Genomic DNA, 26,091 nt, shown 5'->3' with positions numbered 1-26,091 from the left:
ATTATTAAATATATTATAATGGATTGTACACTTTATTAATATATCAGTAATTGTGAGCCACATTTCGCTCAAACTGCAAAAGTGGATGCATTTGCGAGATTTATTTACGTTTTGCTCAGCCACCTCATACGCTTGCCAGTGACGAAACTGAAAGATCGTAATTTCGAAAGTGGGTATGCGTCAAAGAGTATACGCTCTACGTATACTGTATATGCCGCCTATCCAACAAAAGTATCAACACAATACAACACACACAAAATACATTCTAGCGAACTATACACAGCATTCCAGACGCTTTCAAGTGATCTCTGAAAGGGGCAGTGCTCACTAGAGAAAATGTGAAATTTTTAACGATTGAGATTAGGGTTTCGAACCCAATAAATACACACAAACAACCTACACTGGGTTTCAGCTTCAACCATGCGACTGTAATAGTTTTATGATTGCTAAAATCATGGCACATGTGGGTTCTTGTAACAACGAATATCATTTCCCTACCGCCCACCAATCCATGCGGTATATATATATAGATATAGCCGGTGTAATATCATACACTTACAGCGAACTATTGCATAATAGTGTATTTAGTTATGTATAGCAGTAGTTGCTGGTCCCATGCAGAAACTTGTCTTGGGTATTGTCCCACATATATTTCTGCGTTATAACAATATTAACGAGAATTTATTATTGAGTGGGCATGTGGGGCCGATGAGACAGTGGGACCGAAAAGACTTGACAAATTATCTATGATAATCTAATGATTACACTCAGTGAATTTGCTGCGTGCTGGAATAGTCTTTTCTCACATGCAATTAATACCCAATTGCGCAAGTTATAAGGTCTGTGACAGATATTTTCTGTTTTAAGGGGTGTAAAGTATATTTCGATCGCCGTATACATTTTTCTTTGTAACCTTAAGCACGAATATACCAGCAATCATTTTAAATCTGAAATGTAGGGCTTGTATCATGCTATAGGAAACGCACATATCTTTTCATCAATGCCACTTTTTTCAAATTTAATTACAAAATTTATAGGGTGCCGATGATACGCCATAGTCAGATCAGGGAGAATACTTGGACTAACCAATCATATGCAACAACGGAAACGCGTACAGAGAGGTGGTGGTATGTCATAATTACGTGTGGTATTGTATTGCTATAACGACCTATTTGGAAGTCCAAATGTCGATTTTGTCAATATGTATTATGTGTCCTCAAACTGTGTAAGTCTGAGCTTGAATCATAACGTCATTTATGCTAACATTTGAGTCGTTGTTTATTCTCCTTTTTTTTAAAAGGTGGCGACCAAACATTCTTATTTGGCTTACTGCAGCTTATATTATAGTACAAAGTAAGAATAGTTGGAGCATTTGAGTTTTTGAGCGTATGTCCCATCGGCCCTCAGTTCACATTCTTTTGTAAACACCGGTTGGAGACCCGATCGTACGTTTCAGCAACAAATTTTCAACGTTCATAAAAATATTTTTTAAATACGGATATTCATGCATATGTCCGCTATAGGTTGAGCCAACAAAAATTTTGCTGTTCTCATCTGAAGATTTTGGGCCAGAAAGCATTTTGCAATTTTTGATCCATCGGCCCCGCATCTCCCCTATAGACGCAGAGCATTGTAAAATAACGGCATTTTATGTGTTTCGTCTATAGCCAGGAAGTACCTTTTATTGTCCTAATACCGGTCATAACTAGGGATGGGCACAATGATCCGAGCACTCGAATCTGAATCGCGTATTAATTTTAATGATTCGAGTCGAGTAGTAAAATACCATTTTTTCGAGTACTGAAATTATACGCTCCTGAAATTTACTATTGAGAATTATAGTTCTGATACTATTTTCCACTGAGGAAGCCTTGAGACCTTGATTGGCCTAGTCGCAACATCGAGCCATAGTACATTTAGAACAAAGCCACGAACGTTACTGGAAATAACACATTGCCGAAGTCGTGATCATCCCACAACATTGTCAAGAAGTGCAATGAAATCCGTATATGGTCGAAAAAATACCAAAGTATTTTTAATATGACGGGTAAAAGGTATTATGTTCTTAGTGGTGGCATAGATACATATTCGAACTTTGACATAGTACATTCAGTTAGAACGTTATAATGAGTGATACTCGAATACTCGACTCGACTCGAAGAGTAATTAGTGAGCACATATACGGCAATTTTTCATTGGCCATATTTCGTTTTGTTCCGTGTACCAATGTGACAATAATATTATTTGCTCTGCAACTCATTACAGAATTGCCAAACCTGGTGCAATTGAAAGGTAATAAAGTGTCACTAACTAACTCACTTAGTTTTTGCAGACTGCACGCTGCACGTTTGAAAAATCTCTACCACGAGATTGGTACCACTCGATTGCAACAAGCGGTATAAGTGTGTCGTGGCGATTGATTCAAGACATGTATTTTCACCACCCAAATCAGATTCTGAAGAGATGATCTCCCGGCACATTAGCGACGTTTAGGATGATTCTACTTCGCAGCACATTCTGTAACAAAATCATCTGAGTATAAAAATGACTAGAACAGTGGTTCTCGACCGGAGGTCCGCGGACTCCTGGGGTCCGTGAAGCATTTTCAGGGGGTCCGCAAAGCCTCTAAATTTGTAAAATGATTGTCAACCTAATTTTTATTCATTTTTTTATTGGGAAAAGCATGAGCCAGTTTCGCTTCGTAATTGCTAAAACTTTAGAACTCAAATCATTCAAATGGTAGTCAGAGATGAAATATCCGGCTGTGCAAACTCATTTCAATTGTCAAATTGCCAATAGCTTGCTGTTGCAAACATATTGCTGTTTAGAAATGTATTGTTGGGGTTTGTGGAAAATGAAATGCTGGAGATAGCAAAATCAAACAGGGTGACTTCGAAATGCTTGCGAAACATTTTGGAGTTGTTGTTGTCAGTCTTAGCAAACTAGTAAACAGTCGTTTGAAGCAGAAATTCCTGAATTTTTTTCCCAATCTGTCCCCATGAAGGAATTGAAACCTCGCCACAAAATCCATTTTCATTTGTGATATAACCACCAAATATCTTCTATATGAAATGCTAGGCTGGACGTGATATATTCATTAAAAATTCACATCAAAAGCTGTCTTCGGAAGCGTTGCGCCTAAATATTACATTTGCCACCAATATATATCTTTGTGGAAATGGATTTTCGGTACTCGTTCATATCAAATCGAAGACGCGGATTTTCAAGACAATAAATACAGCTGGAAAATTACTTTCGAAATAATATAAGTCGACCCAGTTTCTTCATATAGTGTGCTGAAATGTTCAAGAAAAGTCATTTCGTGACTGCTTATCACTAGCCTGCAATTAATATTGGCACGAGACAGATGACGGTTGCACGATAACTGAGCTAATTTTGAAAGAAAACTTTTCATGTTAAAATATGACATCGCTTCCAAAAACATTTCACACTTATTTTGCGCGGCCGCTCTATACTCGATTTTGTGACGAGACGCCTTTGGTGTATATGCTGACAACTACTATTGATTATCCAAATGGCGATTGACGAATATGAATATTTCAGAAATAAAAGTTCTGACATAAAATAATCATTTAGCGCACGGAAACGTTCAAATATAACCGTCAAAATATAGTTAAGTCATTATGGAATAATGACACCGGAGTTAGCAGTACGTCGAGTCATACTGGCCGACAAGAACACGGCAAGATTTACTGCGGCAGGATCGGATAAGGATACGCCTTCTAAAATTCCCAGATCCGGATTCGAAGAGGCTACGAATATTCAAGGTATGAAAATGAATTTTCTGTTGACCTCTACCTCACACCTAATGGTAATGGATTAACTTTTCTGCAAGGCATCACACCCCTCAACATATATCTGTCACCTATTTAACCGTGGTATATTTGAGGATCGAGGCATCATCCATTGTGGCTCGGGGCATTTTCGGATCCGAAAGTAGTATCTGGATTCACATTTTAGCGATCCGTTTTATTTCCGGAACCATTAACATCTCTGGTAAGAACAGCAATGAAATCAAAACGCAAGTATCCTCAATCATTAATGCCAGACGTATAGAAGAAAAATTTGTTAGGCATAACAGCTTACCTTCTATCTATATTCAGGAGAGAACAGTCAGTGCCTTTCTAGCAAATCACACAGTCATTGGCAATTGACTTTCTTCATTCTATATGCCGATCGCAGTGTACAGATCACCGTGGTATCGCTAATTTGTCGAGGTAAACGGACGAGCACAACTTTAGAATTCTAGATTTAACGCATGCTGAAGCGGGATTTATCGATCAAACAACAATTCGTAACTTACTGATGGACTTTGCGTCTCACCCACGAGGGACGTCAATTTCTAAGTTATAGGTAACGCTGAACTATGTAATACATCAAGTCGCTTTCCTTACTGTTTTCAATTTATGGATACGTTCATGGTTCACGGATAGTGCAACAGTAAAAAATGTGTCTGAAATAGAGTCATTTCGGAAGTATAGCAAAATGTAATCCGACGAATGCACGTTGTTTCGTCAAAATGCAAAATTCTGCTATCTCTGCGGTATTTCGAATAGACCATATTATTGCGAAGGGATTGGTAGGCAGCGCCGGAATTAGGAAAAGCAAATCTCCCGTGCTAATGAGCCGATGCAGTAATCTGTTTTGATCGGGTCCCCCAAGGTTTAAACATTCTGTTTGCATTCTTTCTCGTACCGCATAATGCCCTTTTCGGGTTGCCGAGGCTCGTGCTGGGTGGGTGCGGCTGTTGTAATCTTCACATATGTATGCAAGACAGCGCTAAAATTAGTTTTTCTATTGCGGTGTCGCAGAGATATGTCGCTATGCTAATTCCGCGCCCGGCGCCGAAAACGTATAAACGGCAACGTGCAAACTGTATGGTTGACTACGCCGCCATTCAACTACCCCAAAAAATTCAACACCGAACTCCAAACCGTTGCTGAAGTGACTCAGGGGTTTAACGCGTTAATATCGTGAAAAGGTAATCCGCAAAAAGTTATACATCGTGCTGCCTTGTTCATAACTGGAATCAAATTGTTGAGCTGCGTATTTTCTCAACTAACGGATTAGATATTATACAGCAGTACGTTGTCGCACGCCGTAAGCATAACCCAAACATGGCGAATGGGTCTAATATGCGTAGAGCTTTAGAACTGGTTCAATTGTAGACTGGGAATGTGCGGCCTATAGACGTATATAGAGATTAGAGATACATTTCGTCATCAACTCCAAGTGATCTTTATATGATAAGTCACCACTCAGATTTGAATAACATAATGTCCAGTAGATACTCATAACACAATATAGCTGTCACGCACAAACCTTACCGTGCCCGTCGTTATGCATTCGGTATTCCGCGCATTATGTGTGATTGCTTAAATAGTTGGACTGCGCTGACAGACTGGCCATGGATTTCATCCAGTCGATAATATCGCACGATTAAAGGTATCATGCGTAAAACAATAGAAGGCCCATGTCTGGTGCAACAGACGTGAATGCGTCTGCTTGAACATATAATCAGAGGATTATCATTCTTTTGACATTGATCCATGTGTCAAGTTCAATGTGCATATTGCATATGTCTGCTTAGCGCGCAGTGCAAGTTTCGTCGGACTATATAGCGCTATCCAGCCCGACCATGAACATCTCGATCGCAGACATCATTCTACTCACAGCTACACTTTCTATCTCGTAACCGGAAGAAGACGAAGAACAACAACAACGACAACTGACTGACACGTTTTTTCATCACAATACCGCCGGATTTTCTATATTTTCTTGGATTTTGAACTGCTGAAAAACTTGTGTAAGACGCAATTATCGTATATCGCCTAGCAGTGCAACAGACAAAATTCGTAAGTGGAACGTATGCGGAATAGTAACGAAGATATCAAATCTCAATTCTCAAGTCTTCAAATTTGAAGTGCATCAATTCAATTGAACGTGAACAAGCATCTAAACATGTCGTATTGCAATAGACTTTGAACGATGCAGATTACGTTATCGATCATCAACTGGTATCGCATCACAGTATGGGAATATCAATGGCTGTGCCATGTTTTAGCGACCTCTCGTCCGAACAGTTCTCTTCGCAGGGCGTTAATGGTTAACAACCCGAATTGTCGGCCCGCGACCATCTCTCGCTCTTTTGTACTACTGCAGCGCCCTCTTTTCATGCTCTCTCCGAACACGACTGCTTGACGTGCTTGTCGACGACCCTCTTTGGGGGGGGGGGGGGCGGTGCCCGCACCTCTACCCCCGGGACCAGCAGTAATTTCTCTTAACCATTGCATAACTGCAGCTGCGCTTGCAGCACTCCAAGCTGATTTGCCGACGAACACGCCGGTGCGTCGCCCTTGCTGTATTGGCCTCCGCGCTGAACCTGCGGAAGAAATAAGCACATTTAGCTCTCCTCGTCGAGAGATTATAAGAACTATATGTCTGTCGGGACCGATGCGATATGCTTAAACTTCACAAGACTGAATTCACACGTTGATAGGATTGCGAAAAAAGTAATCGTGCAAATGTTTTCCTTACTTGATTCTAGAATACAGTGATTGATAATTTTCGGCAATTCCGGTAGAGAATGAAGGAATTTCAGCGGAATGATCTTCCCATTGCTCTTCCTCAAAATCGTAAAATTCTGCAGAATCAGCAACTTCACGCTTTCCTCTGCGAGAATCTGTAACGAGAATATTATATTTATTTACATGTCAGCGAAAAGGTATTGGACGATTGTAATGTTATGCAGACATTTGGCGTATCGCAAAAACCATAATATCTCACCCTGTCGATGATGCCGGCCGTGCCGATTCCTGTAGTACCGTGATCTGAAAAACACTGGCCCCATGGGTATAGTGCCAGCACTTCCGCAAATCAAGTGCAACACATCGATTAGTTTCGATCCGCAGGCCCCAGTAAACATGCCATGTCGAAAGGAGATGGCCTGGGTGCTTATGGTAAGCATGGTGAAGATTATGGTTGAGATGAAAGTGGTTGATATGAAGCTCTTCATTCTTTGACTATATATAGGCGTATTAATAATGCTGGATTACCAACCTGAAGGCAAAACGATCACGATTATTACTACGTCCGAAAAACGGCGAATATATCTCGTCGGACTATATGCATATTTAGCGATCCATCATAGATCTTTTCGCTAGTCAGTCAGCTGTTCCGTTCAGCGCCACCGAACATCAACGAAGAGGCTATCTAACCTTACACGCTTGTCGCGCTAATTCATCGAACTGCAATCGTAATCGAAGAAGTCCTCTCGTTTATAAAGATCCTGTTTCCAGTACTACTATGAACATACTTCTGTGCAATCGAATTACGTCCGTACATGGAGCTTGCAAAGCCATAATAATATATAGCAACAAGCGATTTTGAGAATGTACAACATATTAACGGATTTCGTGAGAATATAAGTTAGACTTGTCACAATGTCGTGCGCGCAACAGAATACATAACCGATTCTTCTTGAATCTACTCAATTTAGACGCAATGCATTCAAGGTATACTCAGAGCTCGATCTCTTCGCTGCGGGAGCATATCTCCCTGTACTTCAACGCTCCGTGTGATCGGTATTTATAGAGGCGTCTCTCTCTCTCGTAACAGATTATTGAAAACGAAAAAAAGATAAAGAGAGAACGACGCCTTTAACTAACACGCATTCTTTTTTTCGTACTAATTGCTAACTAGCTCATGAGCTGATGCCAATGTAACCATTGCTGAGTTGCTCACCAATTTGCTAATACGAGATAAGTAGCCTACATAGCCCAACTTGTCATTTTGTGCTATTACGATCAAGTTTGGTTACGTTGCTAGATGTCTCTCATAAATGTAAATTTGGAACTCGCTTTCACGAGGGATTTGTTGAGTAAAACGACGTTCAAAATCTGTCAAATTCTCACCAAGTGAGAGGGTCATTTGCGTCAAAGTCCTCCAAAACTGAAACGGGCTCTTGAGATCTTAAAAATTGTTACTGGCGCTGTAGAAAATAAGGTGCCTAGCTGATTCGATTTCAAATCAATATCTTTTTTTGAACCCAATTTGATTAGTGTCGCTTTGTGGCTATTGTAAAGGTCGATCGCTACTCTACAGAAATGCAATTACATCCATATTAGCAGCCTTGTGCGTCGCAATGTGCATTTCGATGTAGACTTGTGGAATGTAGACTGTAGGTAGAGTCACGCCCAACTTTGGTTTCGAGACTGCAATGTGTGGATTAAAGTTTCAGAACGCTGCTTTCGTTGATAAAATATTACTCGTGTGGCGAAGGCGTGTAGGTTACAAAGTCTACTCACGCTATCCGACTCGGCAACATTACAATTTATGCTCTATTCGCTGTGTCCAGCAGCCGTCCTTACCTGCGAAAGCGCTGGTAATCTAAATGATCTGACTTGCCGAAGCAACTATGATAGGTAGATGATGATGTATCGCTTTGGCTGGTCACGACGAGCATCGACAGACTTCATATACACTGTGTATATTTTTAGAAGCTAAAATACGAATGTATCATAATAATCACAGAAAACGCCAACGATCTCGCCACAGAATCAATTCCAGTACGCGGATACCGGAGTTGCATCAACAACATGAATTTAAGTTTGAGGGGTGGGTCAGGGGCGATAGTCTCATGTCGATTGTTTCTCCCAAACGTAGTCAACGATGTGGGTAAGATCAATGGCTAGTGCTCATCGACTATCAGTAGCCGAATTCGCTCACTGTGTATGCTGTGTTGGTTATGAAATTGGATGAAATATAGCTACGTTACCGGACTAATTCGTGTCATTCATTTCGTGATTGCTATCCCTGCCGTAAATACTGTAAGCGGTCGCAATAGAATGTAAAATTTTGACTCATGGAACTTAAATGACTTCTAGCCAAATGTTTTGTGCGGTATCGAAACGCGAGAAGTCAAAAATTTTCGCACGCCTCGCTAATGACGCATTGTTCGCGGATTAGCGATGGAATACTAATCGAGCGGCTGCAAATAACTGGGTTTAGACGATTGCGCAAGTTATTAGAATACAGTCGAGCTTTGAAGTGATTTATCCTAGTTCCGGACTATTATCAACGGCTTTTGTGGTGTGCCTTCTCACCGTGCCCGGTCCGCAACCTTTCATCAACGCAGTAGCTTTCTAATCAAGTACGCTGGCTGATAATTCGAAATTTACTCAGCACACCAACTCAGCGCTGTAGCATCGCCCCGGAATAGACTGGGGCGGGTTGAACGAAGGTCTTTGTGGCAGCTGCTTATACGCATGAGGAATGAAGAGTGATACGTGACACGGTGCGAACTCAAATAATCGTCCAAGTGACATGAAATCGAATACGTGACTCCTATGACGACCAGTGCTAGCACATTATTTTACACAATGATTCTAACAGCCTGACCGTCGGTAACAATTGCGTTCTTCGTATGAACGCGTACATAGGGCACGCGTGGGGTGGAGTCGCAGTATTATGTATACATACTTAAAAATATTTTTGGAAGCGGCAGCGGCAGCGGAAGCAAATAACATACGCCCTACCGACTGCGCAAGGCGGCGCGCAGACTCCAGTAGAGCATGAATATGCATTACGTGATCGGCACGTTAACATCCGGAATCACCCTTGTAAAACCCTTCATTTCATGTCCGAGGACTTATTAACACGCATCTTTAATTCGGGACCCAAAATCGATTGCTTTTTTCGGGGTTGTAAACGTATAGGAATTTCGCAACCCCGATATCTCACGAAGATCGAGCAAAATTATTTCAAATCGTAGTACTTATTATATAACTGTGCATATGTAATAGCTGTAATACCCGGCTTCTCCCACGCCTCGAAATAGATGCTATACTTTGCATTCAGAGCACAGCTGAGTTCGCACTAGTTGTCTATCTAATTGGTGTGAATGAAACTGCTGTGTTACCTTTTGTAGCCTTACGATATCAACTCTATTTCCCGCAATAGACGATGACATCTTCATTCAAATACATATGCATTCTTTAGATACGTACTAATCAACGAAAATCTGATTTGTAGGTTTTTGTCATATTTTCCGGACTTCACAGTTTTTTTAATATATGCTATTCCGTCAATCATTCAAAGGGCGCTGCAATCTATCACTCAAAGATCTCGAGATTCTTCTTCTATTAGGGATATCATAGAAATTACCGCCAAGCAGCCTTGCCAAATTCCTATCACCCGTTTACTTCATGCCATTAATTGTATATAGTTTCATCAATAGCACTTGTTTTATTCCTATCAAATGATGTTCCTTGGGCGACTAACTAGCAATATGACCTTCGTATGTCGAACAATTTATATTTCAAACCCACAACTAAAGAGCTGTTTATGCAGTGCGACTCGAAATAAAAACATCTTAGCGCAGATTATCGTGCACCAAATTTCTATTCACTTACGCTTAATTGAAATTAGTTGTGTATAATCAGGGGTCTCTGCCGACAGATGTTCTATTTCGACAACGGGCAAATATAGCTAAACAGAACTTATTAGCGCGGTGGGATACTTGTAATAACCGAACAATTATGTGCGAATGATCCCGATTATATATCCTTACAAATAAAATTATGATCAACCTGCTAATAATATTTGATTGAGCTAGCTTGACAATATATCGAATATATTGGTACAAGATTCTAAACGAGCGGTGCTTTGTATCTCTGGTGCTTGCTGAATAACCAGGTATAGTATAATAGGAGAACACCAACGGAGATGTGAAATTGCTGGTTTTACCGTCTTTGTTGGCTAGTCTGTGTCTTTGTCTTTGGCAAATCAAAGCATGTGCAAGTGAAATAGGGTTGTTCAAAAATAACTTTTTTTTCCGGATTCCAACCATTCACTGAGTGTCAGGTTACCCTAAAAAACACCTCACACCAAATTTGGTTCAATTCTAACAAGTATAAGCCTCCGCAGATCCAATTAAAAATTTTAATTTAGGAAGTAAAAATTAAAAAAAAAATCAAATTTTTCTGCCAACCCCACGATCTTGTTGTCTTCAAAGACGATGCAAAACAAATTTGACGCGGAGGTATTTGAGTTTTTTGTTGATAATTCTCGGATTATCTTTGATTGGTGGGTAATCCGAGAATTATCAACGAAAAACTCGAATAAAACAAGATTTAAACATTGTTTTAAAAAAATGACCTTAAAAATAGTATTTTTTACAAACATTGTATATTTACGACATAATTGTGTAAATGTTTTCGAAAACATACAGTATGAGCCAATTACGGACGATTTGCGCCCAACGTAGTCAACGTATATACGATATGTAATGGTTGGAACCCTCGAAATCGTCGTAGGTTCAACACCAACAGTTATAGCACGTAGATCATCGGATTGGGTATTTCGATGATGATAACCGCCGACCGTAAAAGTGCCATGTAACGATGTAGTCCTGGTTAAAAGACCTCTTTTGATCCGTTTATAACAGGGGTCAGAATCCTTTTTCGTCAAACGACTAGGGTTGGTGTGAACGTGAGGTTCGTGTTCGTGCTCGGTGTGTGAACCTCGGAAAATAAGAGGTTCGCATTCACAAACGAACCTTTCTAGGTTCTGCACTGTGAACCTTTTTCATGGATTAAAATTTTTCACGTAATTATAGCTTCTTTGATTGAAAGCGACGACCTTTTTTATAGTCAAGCCACAAACTTTTTCAGCAAAAATAACGAAGTCGACTGATTTTAATATTGATCAACTAACGTTTCTTATTTGGTATACGTGTCCTCCTTTCCCGATTCAAATATGGTAACCCTACTATTGGATAACTTGTTTTGGAGATGATATCTGGCGCAAGTATAGAAACCGTTGTTTCACTATTAAGAATACATCTGCCCGGTCTAGACGTGTCCTCGTCGAAATTGTTGGCAAAGTTACGGAAGATATTGATTTTGTGAAATTATTATACCATGTCATTGTTCCAGTTGATATGTATTAGGTGGCGTTTAAAAAGTCAGCATGTGCTTCAGCATTGAGGCATAACGTGGCTCAAGACATCGCAGGTGACCATGTACATCAATATATTACTTAACGGAAATGTAGGGTTGGAATTGGGAATGTGACCTCACGTGACGCCATATAGGTTCACGTTCGCGTTCACACGAGCCGGAACCTTTCAGGGGTTCGCGTCATCCCTAATATTTGCCCTATATTTTCAATTGTTAATGTCAATCCACTGCGACATCACAATTAAAGACTCGCGACGTAATGGCAAAAAAAAACAATAAAAATATACTTTAAACAAGGGCCATTTTCAAACGTGTTTGTTTTAAATTACTTTTTCAATACAACCATAATTACAAGACGCAGAAAGCTACTACTATCTGTCCGCTCGGGAATAAACTACATTCACAATTGCCAAAAACAGAAATAAAAACATTGCACCATATAGTGCTTGTCCGTGCATAGTAGACATTTTGATCCGATAGTCACGTGACACTAGAAATTGTGACATATCTGGCATACAGGCCGATCTATTAATTTCTCGTGTCATATAGAAAGACTTGTGACATTGAAACTTATAGCATTGTTGATCTTCAGGCTGTAACCATAACATAGAAAATCCGTCGGCATATACATAGCTTCACGTTTGTCGTGATACCCAGCAAGGCAACGTCAATTCCAATGCGTTATGTGGCGAATTGAAAATGCCAGAGATATTTCCGTAAGGTAAACAGAAACCGCGCAGAAACAGCCTGCATTGTTTCGAAAGCATTCATAGGTTTCTCGTGGTTTTATCGTCTCCGTTTGACTGCCGTATCTTTTCGAATTTCAATTACGAAACGTGCCGCCGAAATGCATGCTGCTACACATCACGATATGCATAGGCCTATTATCAAAAACCAAATAAGAAGTTTCGATGGAAGCCGGCGGCGGCATTTACATGCGGTCGCTCTAATTCTCATGAAAACGAGCTATTGTCCACGATAGCATCTAAAGATCCTTGTTTGCATGTTCTGCGATACACACGGAAAAGATTTTATGAACGATTTGGCTCTCGCTTCTATATAGCAATGGAGAGATTTTACCCGAGCCAAACAATAGGTGATATCGAGATCATTTTTCGTTTCCGCTATGTTATACGGCTGCTATTATCGTATTTGGTAACGTAATCGCGTTATAAACACGCCGGATCAAGTTTTTGACAATGTAGTGTGCGCCGATGGAATCAAAATTTGTAGAAGTCGTCTAAATATAGCTTACATGTAGGGTTGAATCGAAAGCGCAATTCCAATTAGAGGTTAGATGATCATTCATATCGCTTCTTAATTGTAAGTCCCGAACTGACGTTGTCAAGACGCATGGAAATCGCAAACTCATAGGACCGGCCGAGTCGAATTTAATTATATGATTGCCCCGTGTTTACATTGACGTAACGAAAGGAATTTTACGCCGCTCGCTAAATCGGCTCATTAACGTCAAGCAGGTTCGATCGTCATTTATACGGAGTTGAACAATGGGAAATAATACCATCATGACGTCACTGAAACTTGCAGCTCCCCATCTAATATCGTTCCACGAAAATAGGACCCGCGGGCTAGGATAATCGGAGACATCTATCTGTGAACTCGACTTGCTCTTCTATACCTCTCGGTTTGTATATTGTGAGGTTACTCTACCGTACACATTATAAGTTTATTAATATAATAATCATCAGATTTGTATACGTGTAACTCGGTTTATCTCCGCGACCGTTGAGTGGGATTCGAAAGGTATTTTCACTATTTGTGCCATTTCGAGATGTAGCAGACGGTGACCGCACGCGAACTAACGGTAGTTTCTGGTCAGCGTCTAGTGTTCTACGAATATCCGTCTTTCAGATCAATAAGACCTTCAAAAATCTCTATCAACTTGGATAGTCTGATTCCCGAGAAACCGGAGTACAAATACGCCTGTTCCAACCAAAATAACAATATCAGTAGTCATTTAATGTCATTTATTTGTTAGTGATCTGATATTTATGTTAGTCGTGACTTTCCAGCATGTCGTGCAGCGCCCGGCGGTATATTGCACAATACCGCTCAGCTGCATATAACTGACCCATCAACTATACCAGTGGTTCCCAACGTGGGCGATATCGCTCCCCAGGGGGCGATTTGGCGGTCTAGGGGGGCGAAAATGACCAAGGGGGCGATATGGGGGCGAAAATGGACAAAGGGGGCGACAGGGGGCGAAAATAGCGAAGCGGGCGATAGGGGGGGGGGGGGCGATGGCGCGTAAAAACGGCTCAACTGGAGCCAATTCGGAGAAATGACTTTTTTTAACATTTTTTTAGTCAACCCACAAAAATTTAGCTGCAAAAGTGTGAAAGTTCGACATCGAGCTGAAAAGTTGACCTTTTTTAGTCAAACAACCGGCCATTACAGTTTGTATGCTCGTTATCCGGTTCACAAAATTTGGGGGGCAATGATCGGTGTGGAGCTTGAAAAGGGGGCGATGAGCCGAAAAAGGTTGGGAACCACTGATACGCTCAACCCTTGCGATGAGTTACCGCATACCATATCATAATCTATTAAAACGGTATCCGTCATTATTATCACGGTGGGCAAGTGCGATTCTTCTATCTATATCGATCTACATCTCACCATCTTATAATCGCCAGACATCAGGCAAGGTCACTGCCACTAAAGCACAACGAGATGCACTTTGACTGCTAGACGATACGCATCATTCATCACAGCCCTGTTCAAAACGTATCCACGAATGACATGAAGCAGTTATTAGGAAATCTTCCTATTCTGCATTTCGACATAATTTCTATACGCCGGACTCAAAATATCTCTAGGCGTTTTGTAGGACGCAGTTTCATTGCACTTTATGACCACAATGCCAAATAGTTGAGCTGCTGCAAGCGAAAAGGTTAAAGTTTATTTTTTTTCCAGATCCGCTCTTAGAACATCATTGGTTTCGTGGATACACTGAGTACTCGGCCTTCGGGGTTTTGGGTCTAAAATTTCCTGGATAGTTTACAAGTCCACAACTTTCGAATTCCGAGCTCTGCTATTGTAAAGATGAGAGAATTTGACCGTATGTAAATGTGTTAATGTGCGAATGTGACTATAGTCGCATCTGATGAGTAGGTTAATGTGTGAGGGAAGGGATTCGGTAATTTTAATAGAAGACTGCTCGAATGCCATAATTTTAATCTTAAATTTCTATATTGCCACTGCTGTCGCCAGGGTTGCGAAAATTGCTTACCAGCGTTCGCTCATCTGTCTGTGTTCATGGCGCCACTTCATTCTTTAAAAAACCCAACTGGTTCTGAGTCAACATACTTAAATAGTCGTGTTTATAACCACAGATTGTTTTAAATGTTTTATATATCGGGGCCGACGATATCGTAGGCCCCGTATATATTTATTCGATAACCGTAATATGGAGACCAATTCACACGCCTTTCGAATATGTTTTAATGGCAACTATGATTTTATCACCTTCTCGATGCGGACGTGTTTGAGAGATGTTGAAATTAATATTCAAGGCCAAGCTATGAGGAAATAGAAAATCGTATCACCATTTGAAACTATGGTGAAAAGCTGGTAGGCACTAGGCATGCGAGGAGTATAATACTATCGGCTAAAATTAATTGTTACCGGGACCAAGTTTATATTTGGTGGTATTTTGTATCTGGACCGCATCGGCGCAGCAATTGCATGCACGCCGCACTTGATAGGTGCACATTCGTATCATGGACGGTCACATTTTTGTTTTGTGAGATTTTGCTTTTGCCAGAGATATCGAGGGTTCCTATATCGGCTCAATCATGCACGCAGTCAAGTCACGCATGAATGGAATTGCAAGATTTTTGCTGCCATGTACACATGTTGATGTTGTTGCAGACTTGTTCAAACCATTCATAGAATATATTCTGTTTTAGTCTCCAACATATTGATTTCTATTTACTGTCTACGGACGGTGTGAACTTTTAAAACAAACAGGAATATTTAATAGCAGTTTCCTCGTGAACGCGAATGTGAACTCGAACACATGAAGTCACCTGATGTCAGAATGCTACCTCAAATAAAATTACAATTTGCATTCCTGGTGTTCTGTTGTCGGAATTCGAGTCATAGAATTGAACAATATATATTATTATGATCCTATTCTATAAGAACTTGTTGTTTTATAAAATTCTAATAATAGTGTCTAGTTCTCGACCCGTAAGAGGCAATAATCCATACCCAGTTGTTGGACTTCTCGGGGATCTTTGAAAGCCCATTTGGAACGATTTTACAAGGTCACGAGCCAATTTTCAGATAAAAATCGATAATAATCAGTATAATTTGGTTGATACAAAGTTTTTCATAATTTGCTGTTAAATTCCCCGTCGCACTGCAACTTCGCGGCTAGTGGCACGAAGTTCAAAGAAATTTGAACGAAAATGTGGAGTTCTGATATTCTTCAAATATTTCCACGGGGTAAAACCTTATACAACAGGGGCGGGCAACTTCCCCAGTCGGCGGGCCGGACATGGTAAAATTAAGTACTTGGCGGGACGGATTGCTAAATCGATACATTATTCGCCCATTTATACACATAGAGAAGGAATAAATCGTATTTAATGAATGTATTTTACCGACAACAATGTCGTTTCAAAGCCAATTTTCGCCGATAACGACGAAATCAATGTGGATTTGAGAATAGCATTGTCATACAGCCGCTGCCGTGTTTGCTTCTCTCTGGCCAATAACACATGGTGAAATCCATAATTAAGATTTCCAGGGTTTCGATAAGCCCGGTACCCCAAATTTACCAATAGACCAATTCATTAGGGTTGAGTACATGGTAAATGCCGATAATGTAAGCCTTCTCGCTTCGTCGAACTTACGCGTAAGCTCTGCTCTCGCACGCTGCGCACACACGTATGTAATAACATACAGTCACTAAAATTTGACGTTTAAGCAAGTAGTGGGGAATCTAGGCAGACTGGGGCCCAGTCCACATTATCATGTAAGACGGGAAACTGTCCGCGGGCCGGACAAAATCCCGTCGCGGGCCGTATGTTGCCCGCCCTGTTATACAAGCTTCTTTGTCGAACGCACACCTCGGACATACTCAGCACGAGCGCCACCCCCCTATTCAGTCAAATTCGCGCCCCTTGCAAGTATAGTCCATCTGATGGGGTTAATAATCATAACAAATACGTGTTTCTGTATCATTCATAACTGCGGTTACGTGCGAAGTGTGAGAAATTGGCAATTTGTAAGAGGTTGCGCACCTTTTTTCCACCTCTGTTTACTCAACCCGTCCAAATGACGAAATGTCTAAACTTCCTATCACGACTAATGTCATTCCATGTGTGGGCGTATACACCCAGATTTGTAACCAAGTCACAAGGTTCCGAGTCACAAGTCACTTTTATAGTTTTGACAGAAGTCAATTCGAGCCATTTCCAATTCACCACAGAGCCATGTCCTATAGTTTAAGTCGGGGAGCAGTGGGCCGAGTACGAGTCGTAGCATTGATACTCGAGTCCTAGTTTGGGTGATATATAATGCCCCGCATTCATAATATAGTAGTTTTCCTCACTCTTAACTGTTTCTGGGCCTATTTATCAAATACCTATATTGATATACGAACAAACAATGCTGTGGTAACTTTATATTCTTTGTAGTTACAATCAAGTGCCTATATTGTCATTCCGAGTCTGACGTCATATGACTTGGTTGACTCCTGCGCAATGATTCGGGTACAAGTCGAATCAATACACAAATTTTCGCGTCGAGTCATTTCCGTATTTGGAACAATGGCTCATATCAAGTCAAATCACCAAAAATTCGCGACTCGAGTCATTGCAACCCTGCGTATACCACGTTTCCGGAAAGCTGCAATCGACGACCATTTCGTAATTCGGCAACAGCGACCACAAACTCTTTGACCTCCAGCGAAAGTTCAAACAGAGGCACCGTGAAAATTCCTTTCGTTACAGAAAGAGTAGGTGCCGCCGGATTGTTTTCGTGATAAACTGTCAGTCAACAGCTTCCGACAAGGTTCGCGGCGAGAATCTTATCTCCTTCAGATTTGAGTTGTTTTCCCGTTAATCCAAACATACTTATTAAACCGGTACCTAATAGATGCCGCCAGATAACGAGAAAACAGTACAAACTATTGATGGATTAAAATTTGAATATCGCAATAAGTCGCCTGCGATGTAATAAATCCTTGTTTATTTGCCGCGTCCCGTATTGAAAACATCGGACTTTTTCAGAAATCTCCATAGCGTTACTATGAAAATGACTTATTCCGATTACGTGGCGCATGTATCGTTGATTATACACGCGTGTTTTTTACCGCTTCGGTAATATCTGCTTGAGTACCTTTCTAACATTTTAAGCCTGCGGAGACATGCTTTTCCCAACAATCCCTGCGCAAATGTATTTAGCGAGAACACGTGTTGTTGTTGTTTTTGTTTTTGTTGTTGCTGCTGTTGGTTAGTATTCATGGTGTTTCGACATCCATAGCTATTTTACGCCGGGCCGATTTTGCTTATTGCTAATCTGCCGACTTCTAGCGCAACCGACTTTCGTTCTAGGCTTTTAAGACACGTCTTACGTGGATGGGATGGCGAGGAACGCACGTAAAACGAAACAGCCGGCATGCGCTTTTGCAACAATGAACTTGAAAATGAAATATCGCAAGGACAAAGATATCCCGCGGATATACATAGCACAAACGAACCTACACCGGTAAACTCCGTGACCCGATGAACCGACTTGTCATGCGCTAAGAAACACCTTAGAATCGCTCTCTGTCCCTTCAGTACTCGCTTAGAACTCGCTCGGGACTGAAAGCTATGTCCATCATAACCATAACTTTATAAATTACTATTGGGACGTTTCATCGTGCAGGCGTACATACTACGTATGTGGTAGTTATTTTATTTGTGAATCTGCTTGTCGTCGACCCAATACTCAGGGCCGTCAGGGGAAACTACTATTAGGGCTTTTTATAGGAAATCTCGAATTAAGGGGAACGATCGTCGGTTTTAAATTAATAGCACCCTTGAACAGAGGAAAAGGTAAAGCCGTAGTAACCGTACAACTCATGTCAGGGTTAATATACCCGAAGAAGAGATAATGATTCTACATATGCATCGCTATATCTAATAAAGGCTAGAGTTGAAAATGTCAGTGTGAAAAAAAATGAGTGTCAAAGCGAGTTGAAAATAGCGACTCCTTCATATACAAGGGTGTCGAAAATAGAACACCATCAATCAATAAACAGTCATTATTTTTCGGGATGTGATATTTACGTATATAGTTAGATAGTCTATATTTACGTTTTGGCAATGCTTTACATTTGGTATAGGTACCTTTTGTGCCACCATAAAGAATATAATGCCTGTTATCCATTAAAGATACTTTGGTATTTCTTCGACTCAACTGATTTCATTGCACTTTGTGACAATGTTGTGGGAGGATCAAGACTTCGGAAACGTTTTTCCAAAAACGTTCGTGGCCTTGTGCTATATGTTTCGTATGCTGCGATGCGGCCAATCAAGGTTTCAAGGCTTCCTCAGTGGAAAATAGTGTCGAAACCATAATTCTCGTTGGTAAAATAACCTTCAGTAGCGAGGAGCGGATAATTTCAGTACTCGAAAACATCGCCTTTTGCTACTCGACTCGAATCATTAAAATAATTACTCGATTCAGATTCGAGTACTTGAATCATTGTGCCCAGCCCTATAGTCGTGATGTAGCTGAATGTGTTGGGAATAGTCCGGCAGGAATCATTCAGAGAATTCATATCGTCCATAATGTTGTTTTGAGATCACTGGCATGTGATATCAATCTGTATGTTACCACGTGAACCGGCCTAGCGCACCCCGTGGATACTTTTCGCTTGTCTCTCTCGCTTTAAAAAAGGGACCATGTTGCTCATGTAGCTTACTGACGTGTCCGAGTTGACTGTCCTTCATGGCACACTCCAGAGTTGATTTCACGCAGAACATTCTAACATCACATTTTTTTCAATCATAAAAATCAGTGAATTAGTAAATAACCAGCTTGTGTACGAACACGGAGTGCATGCATTGGCCATTATTTTTTTGTGCACGTGTGGGTTCGCTTGTAGCACATTGAATTGCATGCTTGCTGTTTACGGATTCGCCGTTCTTACATCATCAAGGATTACCGAGGAATTTTGTCAGCCAAGCGTTGTCTTTGTGACGTGTTTTTGAAGGTATAGCGTGCAATGTTCTTCGTTGTCCGCAGGGTCACTCTGAACTTATGTACATGCAACACCTATTGACAGGGATGCTGATAATATTCATATATGCGCAAATACAGACACTTGTGAGGATTTTGTTGATTCATCTGGTACCAGCGAGTTTGTGGTAAGAAAGACGGGCTCGTTAGATCAGCATTTCAAGGAAGAAAGACAGAAAACATCCGGGAACTTCTGCGAAAGAATAGACATAAACAGCGCGGGAACAGATTATGTTCGGGCATTGTTTACTGAGATTAAATTATTCGTGGCATAAAACCAAAGGAATCGAGTCATCGCTAGGCAATTGGGTATTATATGTAATCACCCACTTTCGCGGTTTTAATCGCGTGCTATGCGTGTCCTCAGGATCGCCAGCAACATTCATTAATACGAAATTCAAGACTAAAAACTACTTAGTAGATTTGAATTATTCCGTACGTCGAATTTACTTACTGGCAATTCTCCCGCAATTTACCCGGTTTAAATACGGTGCAACCATAGAGACGGACACTTTTGGAAGCAGGAAGTATTGACATCAAAGGCAGGCGAGAAGAAAATATTACGGTACAATAAAATGATAGCGGAAGCGTTATTTTGAAGAAAAGTTTGAACTCATATCCCGCATTGTAGATGTTACATAACCCTATCTGAATTGTTGTCAGGAAATGCACCAATCAGTTTGTCCCACTCGAGAACCCCCACGGGTTCAACCCGCGTTGCTTTGTTCGCCACGTCTGACGCGTGAAAACTGGTTTGAACCCGCCCGCCTCGCATTCTGTGCGTTGGAGATAGCGCTGCAACTATACATAGCCGATAATTGATTGTATCTCATCAGGGATGCGGAGTTCACGCGCACGAGCCGGCACCAGTCGAATGCCAAGTACATTATCTGCTCTACCGTGCAAACTCGCCACACAAGCAAAATCATTTTTCTCATGTATATCTGTCGCGGTTATAGGCTTTATCTGCGCTTGGTTTAAGATAGAACGTCTTATCAAAGTGTCGTAATTTCACGGCTACTTTATCGAACAATACCTACCTTCATGATATTGGCCCAGTCATTTCCCAGAAACGTTGCCTTAACTTTAAACACATGCAATTCTTGGACTATGTGTTACTGGTGATTCATTACAATATGACCGCAGAACTTCCGATTTCTACTAATTCCACGTCTCCATTTCCCTGCAAAGTTCAACTCTGTGAAATCATATTAATCCCAATACGATACTAAAAATAGTTCACTCTGCGAACACGGTGCTCCGTTTGAGTCAAGGATATGGAATGTTATTTTTTGCTGTTGTGAATATTTTCCGAGATAGATGATAAGCTATGATAATGAGTTTGATGTAGTTATCAGATAGGATGATTCTCACATCAATTGACATTCTGAATCTAGATGGCGATTATGTTTAAAGTGTTATAATTAATACGGGGATTCAGTTATACAAAATTCGCTGCCTGCATTTCTTTACTTTATTTTCATTGTTGTTGTTGTTCAGTTCTTTCGGCTGTTTCCCGAATGATCAATTGCTCGCGCAACGTAAAACGGCATGGAAACCGAATACTGAACTGCATGTGATTATATTACAAGACGATATGGTACGCGAGGTACGTTGCGCTAAGTCTTGATCTTGTCAAATTCCAATGTGCATAGTCTCTCCTTTCTTGGCCTCCCAGATAATAGACCTATACACAGTATATACAGCAATTCCAAAACGAGATATATTCCCAGTCTGGAATGCCAATGCTGCTCAAGGTCATATTTATTTACGTTTCAGGATTCAATACCCATCATGCAGTTCCGAAAAAATATGTTTACAATCACTCCGTGCATCCCTAGTCCACATCACTATGCTGTCAGCCTCAAATTATTTAATCCGGTAGTAGGACCAAGCCAAAGGGGCCCGACATATCCACTCCACAAATACTAGATTTGACGATTATGACCGCATTTAGATCGGAATTGGATTTCTACGGTTTCAATTTGGAAGTCAAATTTTCAATGATATCTAATTTTTAAAATAATTTCAAACGGATTCAAAACTTGCATTCGAAACTCAAATGTCGATTTTGAATTGAATCCACTGATTAACGCCAGTAAACTAACGATTATGAAGCGTATATTCTTTTTACAATTTCAAGGCGTCATGCGGCTGGAATACTCATTCGAAACTTTCATAATGAACAAAAACCCATATAGTTTCAGAAATTAATTAAATCCCTCAAGTGTAACAGTTTCAGAAAAAGGCGAATGCATGCAGATCTACTATATGCGCCCAATTGTGGAGTCGTAGCATTTCGAATCATGTAGCTTGGATGAAAGAAACTACAAGGACTACAAGTCAGCTAACATACGTCATAATGATGTCGTTCACACCGGAAAAGCCCGCCGCCTGCACAATGGAGCGTTGCATTGTTTATTACAGATGTCGATTGTGACCGGCTGTCTTCTATTCTTCCCAAGCAGTGTTTTAAAGCAATTATCAAAGAACAAATTACAAAGTCTTCTGTCCAAAAATACACCCGGGCCAAGAATGCAGTTGCTGCGGAATAATTTTGGTCGCGGAAATTACGGACGCACGTGCTGTGTCGGGAATAAAGTAACTAATTATAAGAATCGACTAGAGTCATGGAATAGTTTCTGGGAAGTGAAGCAACCCTCTGTTTAGTAACCGCGAAAGATGAAAGTTATCCTGCTCCGGGTTGTTATTACGCTACTTCCGAAATTACAGACCGATTAAAAGCGTGGCTCGGGTTTGAGAAAAAAAAAGTTGGCACAGTTTTCAAATATCACAGCGTGCCATTAAAACAAAAGAGGCCATTTGCCCAAGATTTTGCTCAATACTGAGCTGTGCAACATTGGCAGATCTGCTGTCAAATGGGCACACAGTAACGAGCCAGATCCTATGCCTTTATTGATCCAGAAAAATATAGCGTGCGGCCGTGTTCAATTTGCTTCCCAAAGAATTCCAACCGTTTGTAACCTTTTTAACGGACTATATCGGTCGTTTCGCGATATATTAGATTTCATACAAGGAAACAGATATCATCTGCTAACGATTTCATTAAGTATTCCGGTCGTAGCGGAGCGTATGTCATCGTACATATTTTCTGCGACACTCCAGCGTGGGAAGTAATACGATATGATCCAATTTGTCCTGAATATAACTGGAGTATACGCGTAATCGACGTATGAATAGCGACATTTGAGAGTCGTTGTCACGGAATGCACGACAAGAGCCGACCCTGCATAGTATACTTTGTCATTATTTGTTAATATATCTGCAACAGACTATCGGAAGTTCACCATTAAATCTGACACCGGTATGTACCGCGCTGCTCAGCGTGTGAGTCCCCATTATCTCTTCATTGGCACGTCCCCGATCACGCATCACTTGTAATCGACCGATTGAGTGATCCTGCTAAATGGGGTTTGTCGAAAACAACGGCTACCCATCTTGTTATCTTCCGTGCGATGCTTGATTGTGCGTGGGCCTGAGATGAAGTGGGGCGATATTCCCAATACTTTCTCCTTGGGGATTTGTGTCAAGTCATATTATGATAAGAGGAAGTCATATGATTCCGCCGCCTGGAATCTGTATTTTGATAATAATATCGCGTTGGCGATACACCCTCCTAGGTTTGTGTAAATTCACACTGCTCGCTTATATTGTCCACGCGCCGTTAAGTCGCAAGGAAAATGATTGAAGAAATCGGCTTCAATCGGTACGCGTGTGGACTGCACACTGCACAGGTATTATAACAACAACACTGATATCCATCTATATCATACATTTTTATAGATAAGTTCATATATCTGCGATATGACCAAGGCCGTACCATACTCTATGAATAAATGTCCTCGAGTATGTTCGATATGTAGCAGTAGGCCTACATGCAATGCATGAATTCTCCGAAGCTAGCCTCTGCTAAGTTTTTCTTGGTCGAATGTATTAGGTTTCTGATATTCCGCTATTTATTACAGATTGACCGTAGAGGACCGCGAGGAAGCGGGATCCCTCTACAGTACCACACTTTCCCACCTCGGACTCACAGGGTGGCACAAATATGAATGAGTTGCAACCTACGCATGACTAGTGACGTGTAGACACGATGTCCACCCATGCCCAATGTATTTTGTGTATTGAATAATGGGTGATGCCATTGTTGAGAGACGCTAAATTCCTGCGTTGAAATTATTTCTACCCTGCACTCTATCTTTGCTCAGCATGTTTTGGTTTTCCGCTATTCATGATTTTAAAAAATATTTTCGGAGAGCTTATTCCGACTGAACCCAGCGCCCGACTTACTATTCTTACTCGTTTTTGTATATCTTTCACGCATTAATGCATCAAACACTTCGCCTAAAAATAGCCGTCGTTTCGGCGGTATGTGTGATGCGACTCATCCATGTGATAACAAAGGGTAATTAGTAAACGGAATCACCAAAACAAGTCCTTCTGAAGCATGCAAAGCGTGAGAGAAAAACAATATCAGCACATGCCTTTGCAACAATTTGTCGGACCCATCAAAGTGGAAAAAGGTTCATTAGGTAAAAATAGATCGGCGTTTTGCAGTCTTTTAGTAAACTGACTGAACCGGAATCGGAGATGACGGAAAAACGATAAACCTGCGAAATTACCCGACATTATCTTTTGATTATCGCGACAATGAGGAGTTTAGAAAGGAAAACTGGGAATTTATTTCCGGGCAATCACAGGCGTCGCGGTTTACTCTAGCCAGATACATGGAAATCACGCGGCGTAATGTTAGAAATTCCTTGAAAATTTAAGAAAAAATACTCGTTTTCAATTTGGATCATGAGAGCCAGTAATGTCTTTATTAATTTGAGGGCATGACGGCACTAACTAGAAATTCAGCCTGTCTACAAATTGTTTTGCTGTTCACGATTCGCGCTATTAAGCACGGAGGAAGTGCGTGATTCAGCGCGTCGTCTAAGCGGACGTCCTGCTTTTTTCATGCAACATTTCATTTATGTTGAAACATACGTGGGCGATGGCGACGTGCATAGGTATACGCATACACGGGGGTCATCTGAAAATCACGTGGGTATATAGGACCGCAAAAGTCTACTTTCTAATTCGCATACGATTACGTAATCGGCATTTTGTTTATATACTGGCATGCGATCCTGATGTGAACTATAATATATTTGGACCCTGGGATTGCATACACACACGGACCTATGCAAACAGTATGTGTCATTAAAGAAGTATACTTCTAATTTCCCGGAGTACGCAATCTGACTTTGTCTGATCACGTCACACCACTTACTCAGGTGGCTATGATTGCAAACAATTTTCAGTTTTTTTAAGCAAAACTAATCCTAGAAAACTAGGAAACTTACAATTTTACCTTCTTGGTAATCGCTACTTCATGGTTGAATGTGACATATTACACAATGAGAGAGAGAGAGAGAGAGAGAGAGAATGAAGGAAGGCACGAGATGTACTTCTAAATAGTAATTGCATACAGTGTCTGGGTTGGGCAGCGGTAGACGTTACGGCTACGACACATATTACTGTTGCACCATAAAGAAATGCCAACCGTCTCAATCGATAAATAAAGCGGACGTGTTTCACTTTACGTTCAATTACCCCCACTATGAAAGTGCATTGAGGGTCAATTTACGCACCCTTTCAACAGTAGGGTTAAATATGCGAAAAAGTTGAGCGCTACTGTATACTGGCGAAAAACAAAAATACGTCACGGAATCAAGGAGCAGGGCGATCTTGAACCGTCAGAACGGGATGATATATACCTTTTATGACCGATTATTTGTATCATTTCTTGACTTATTTCTCCCGGCTGCCTCGCGTGTATTGGAAT

The 26,091-nt window shown here is 40.9% G+C and overlaps 2 protein-coding genes and 1 long non-coding RNA gene across 3 annotated transcripts in view; 2 read left to right on the top strand and 1 right to left on the bottom strand.

Moving 5' to 3' along the window:
* LOC145440848 (cell division cycle-associated protein 7-like) overlaps window positions 1–26,091 on the top strand; it is a 346,780-nt gene that overhangs the window by 251,304 nt on the left and 69,385 nt on the right. The window lies entirely within an intron of this gene.
* On the top strand, window positions 74–24,539 carry LOC145440822 (uncharacterized). The gene is made up of 3 exons (XR_013915628.1): window positions 74–3,788; window positions 21,741–21,849; window positions 22,477–24,539. It is a non-coding gene; the product is annotated as an uncharacterized LOC145440822 (long non-coding RNA).
* LOC145440821 (uncharacterized) lies at window positions 5,912–7,563 on the bottom strand. Its single transcript, XM_080318574.1, has 3 exons — window positions 6,808–7,563; window positions 6,559–6,703; window positions 5,912–6,403 (listed from the first exon to the last, which is right to left on the bottom strand). Exons 1-3 carry the CDS (start codon window positions 7,034–7,036, stop codon window positions 6,274–6,276), a joined length of 504 nt encoding a protein of 167 aa, XP_080174700.1. The 5' UTR covers window positions 7,037–7,563; the 3' UTR covers window positions 5,912–6,273.

Source organism: Botryllus schlosseri, chromosome 6 (assembly GCF_051294905.1).
Source record: "Botryllus schlosseri isolate E-star chromosome 6, Bs_hap1, whole genome shotgun sequence".
NCBI lineage: Eukaryota > Metazoa > Chordata > Ascidiacea > Stolidobranchia > Styelidae > Botryllus > Botryllus schlosseri.
This window is presented reverse-complemented; position numbering and strand designations above follow the sequence as displayed.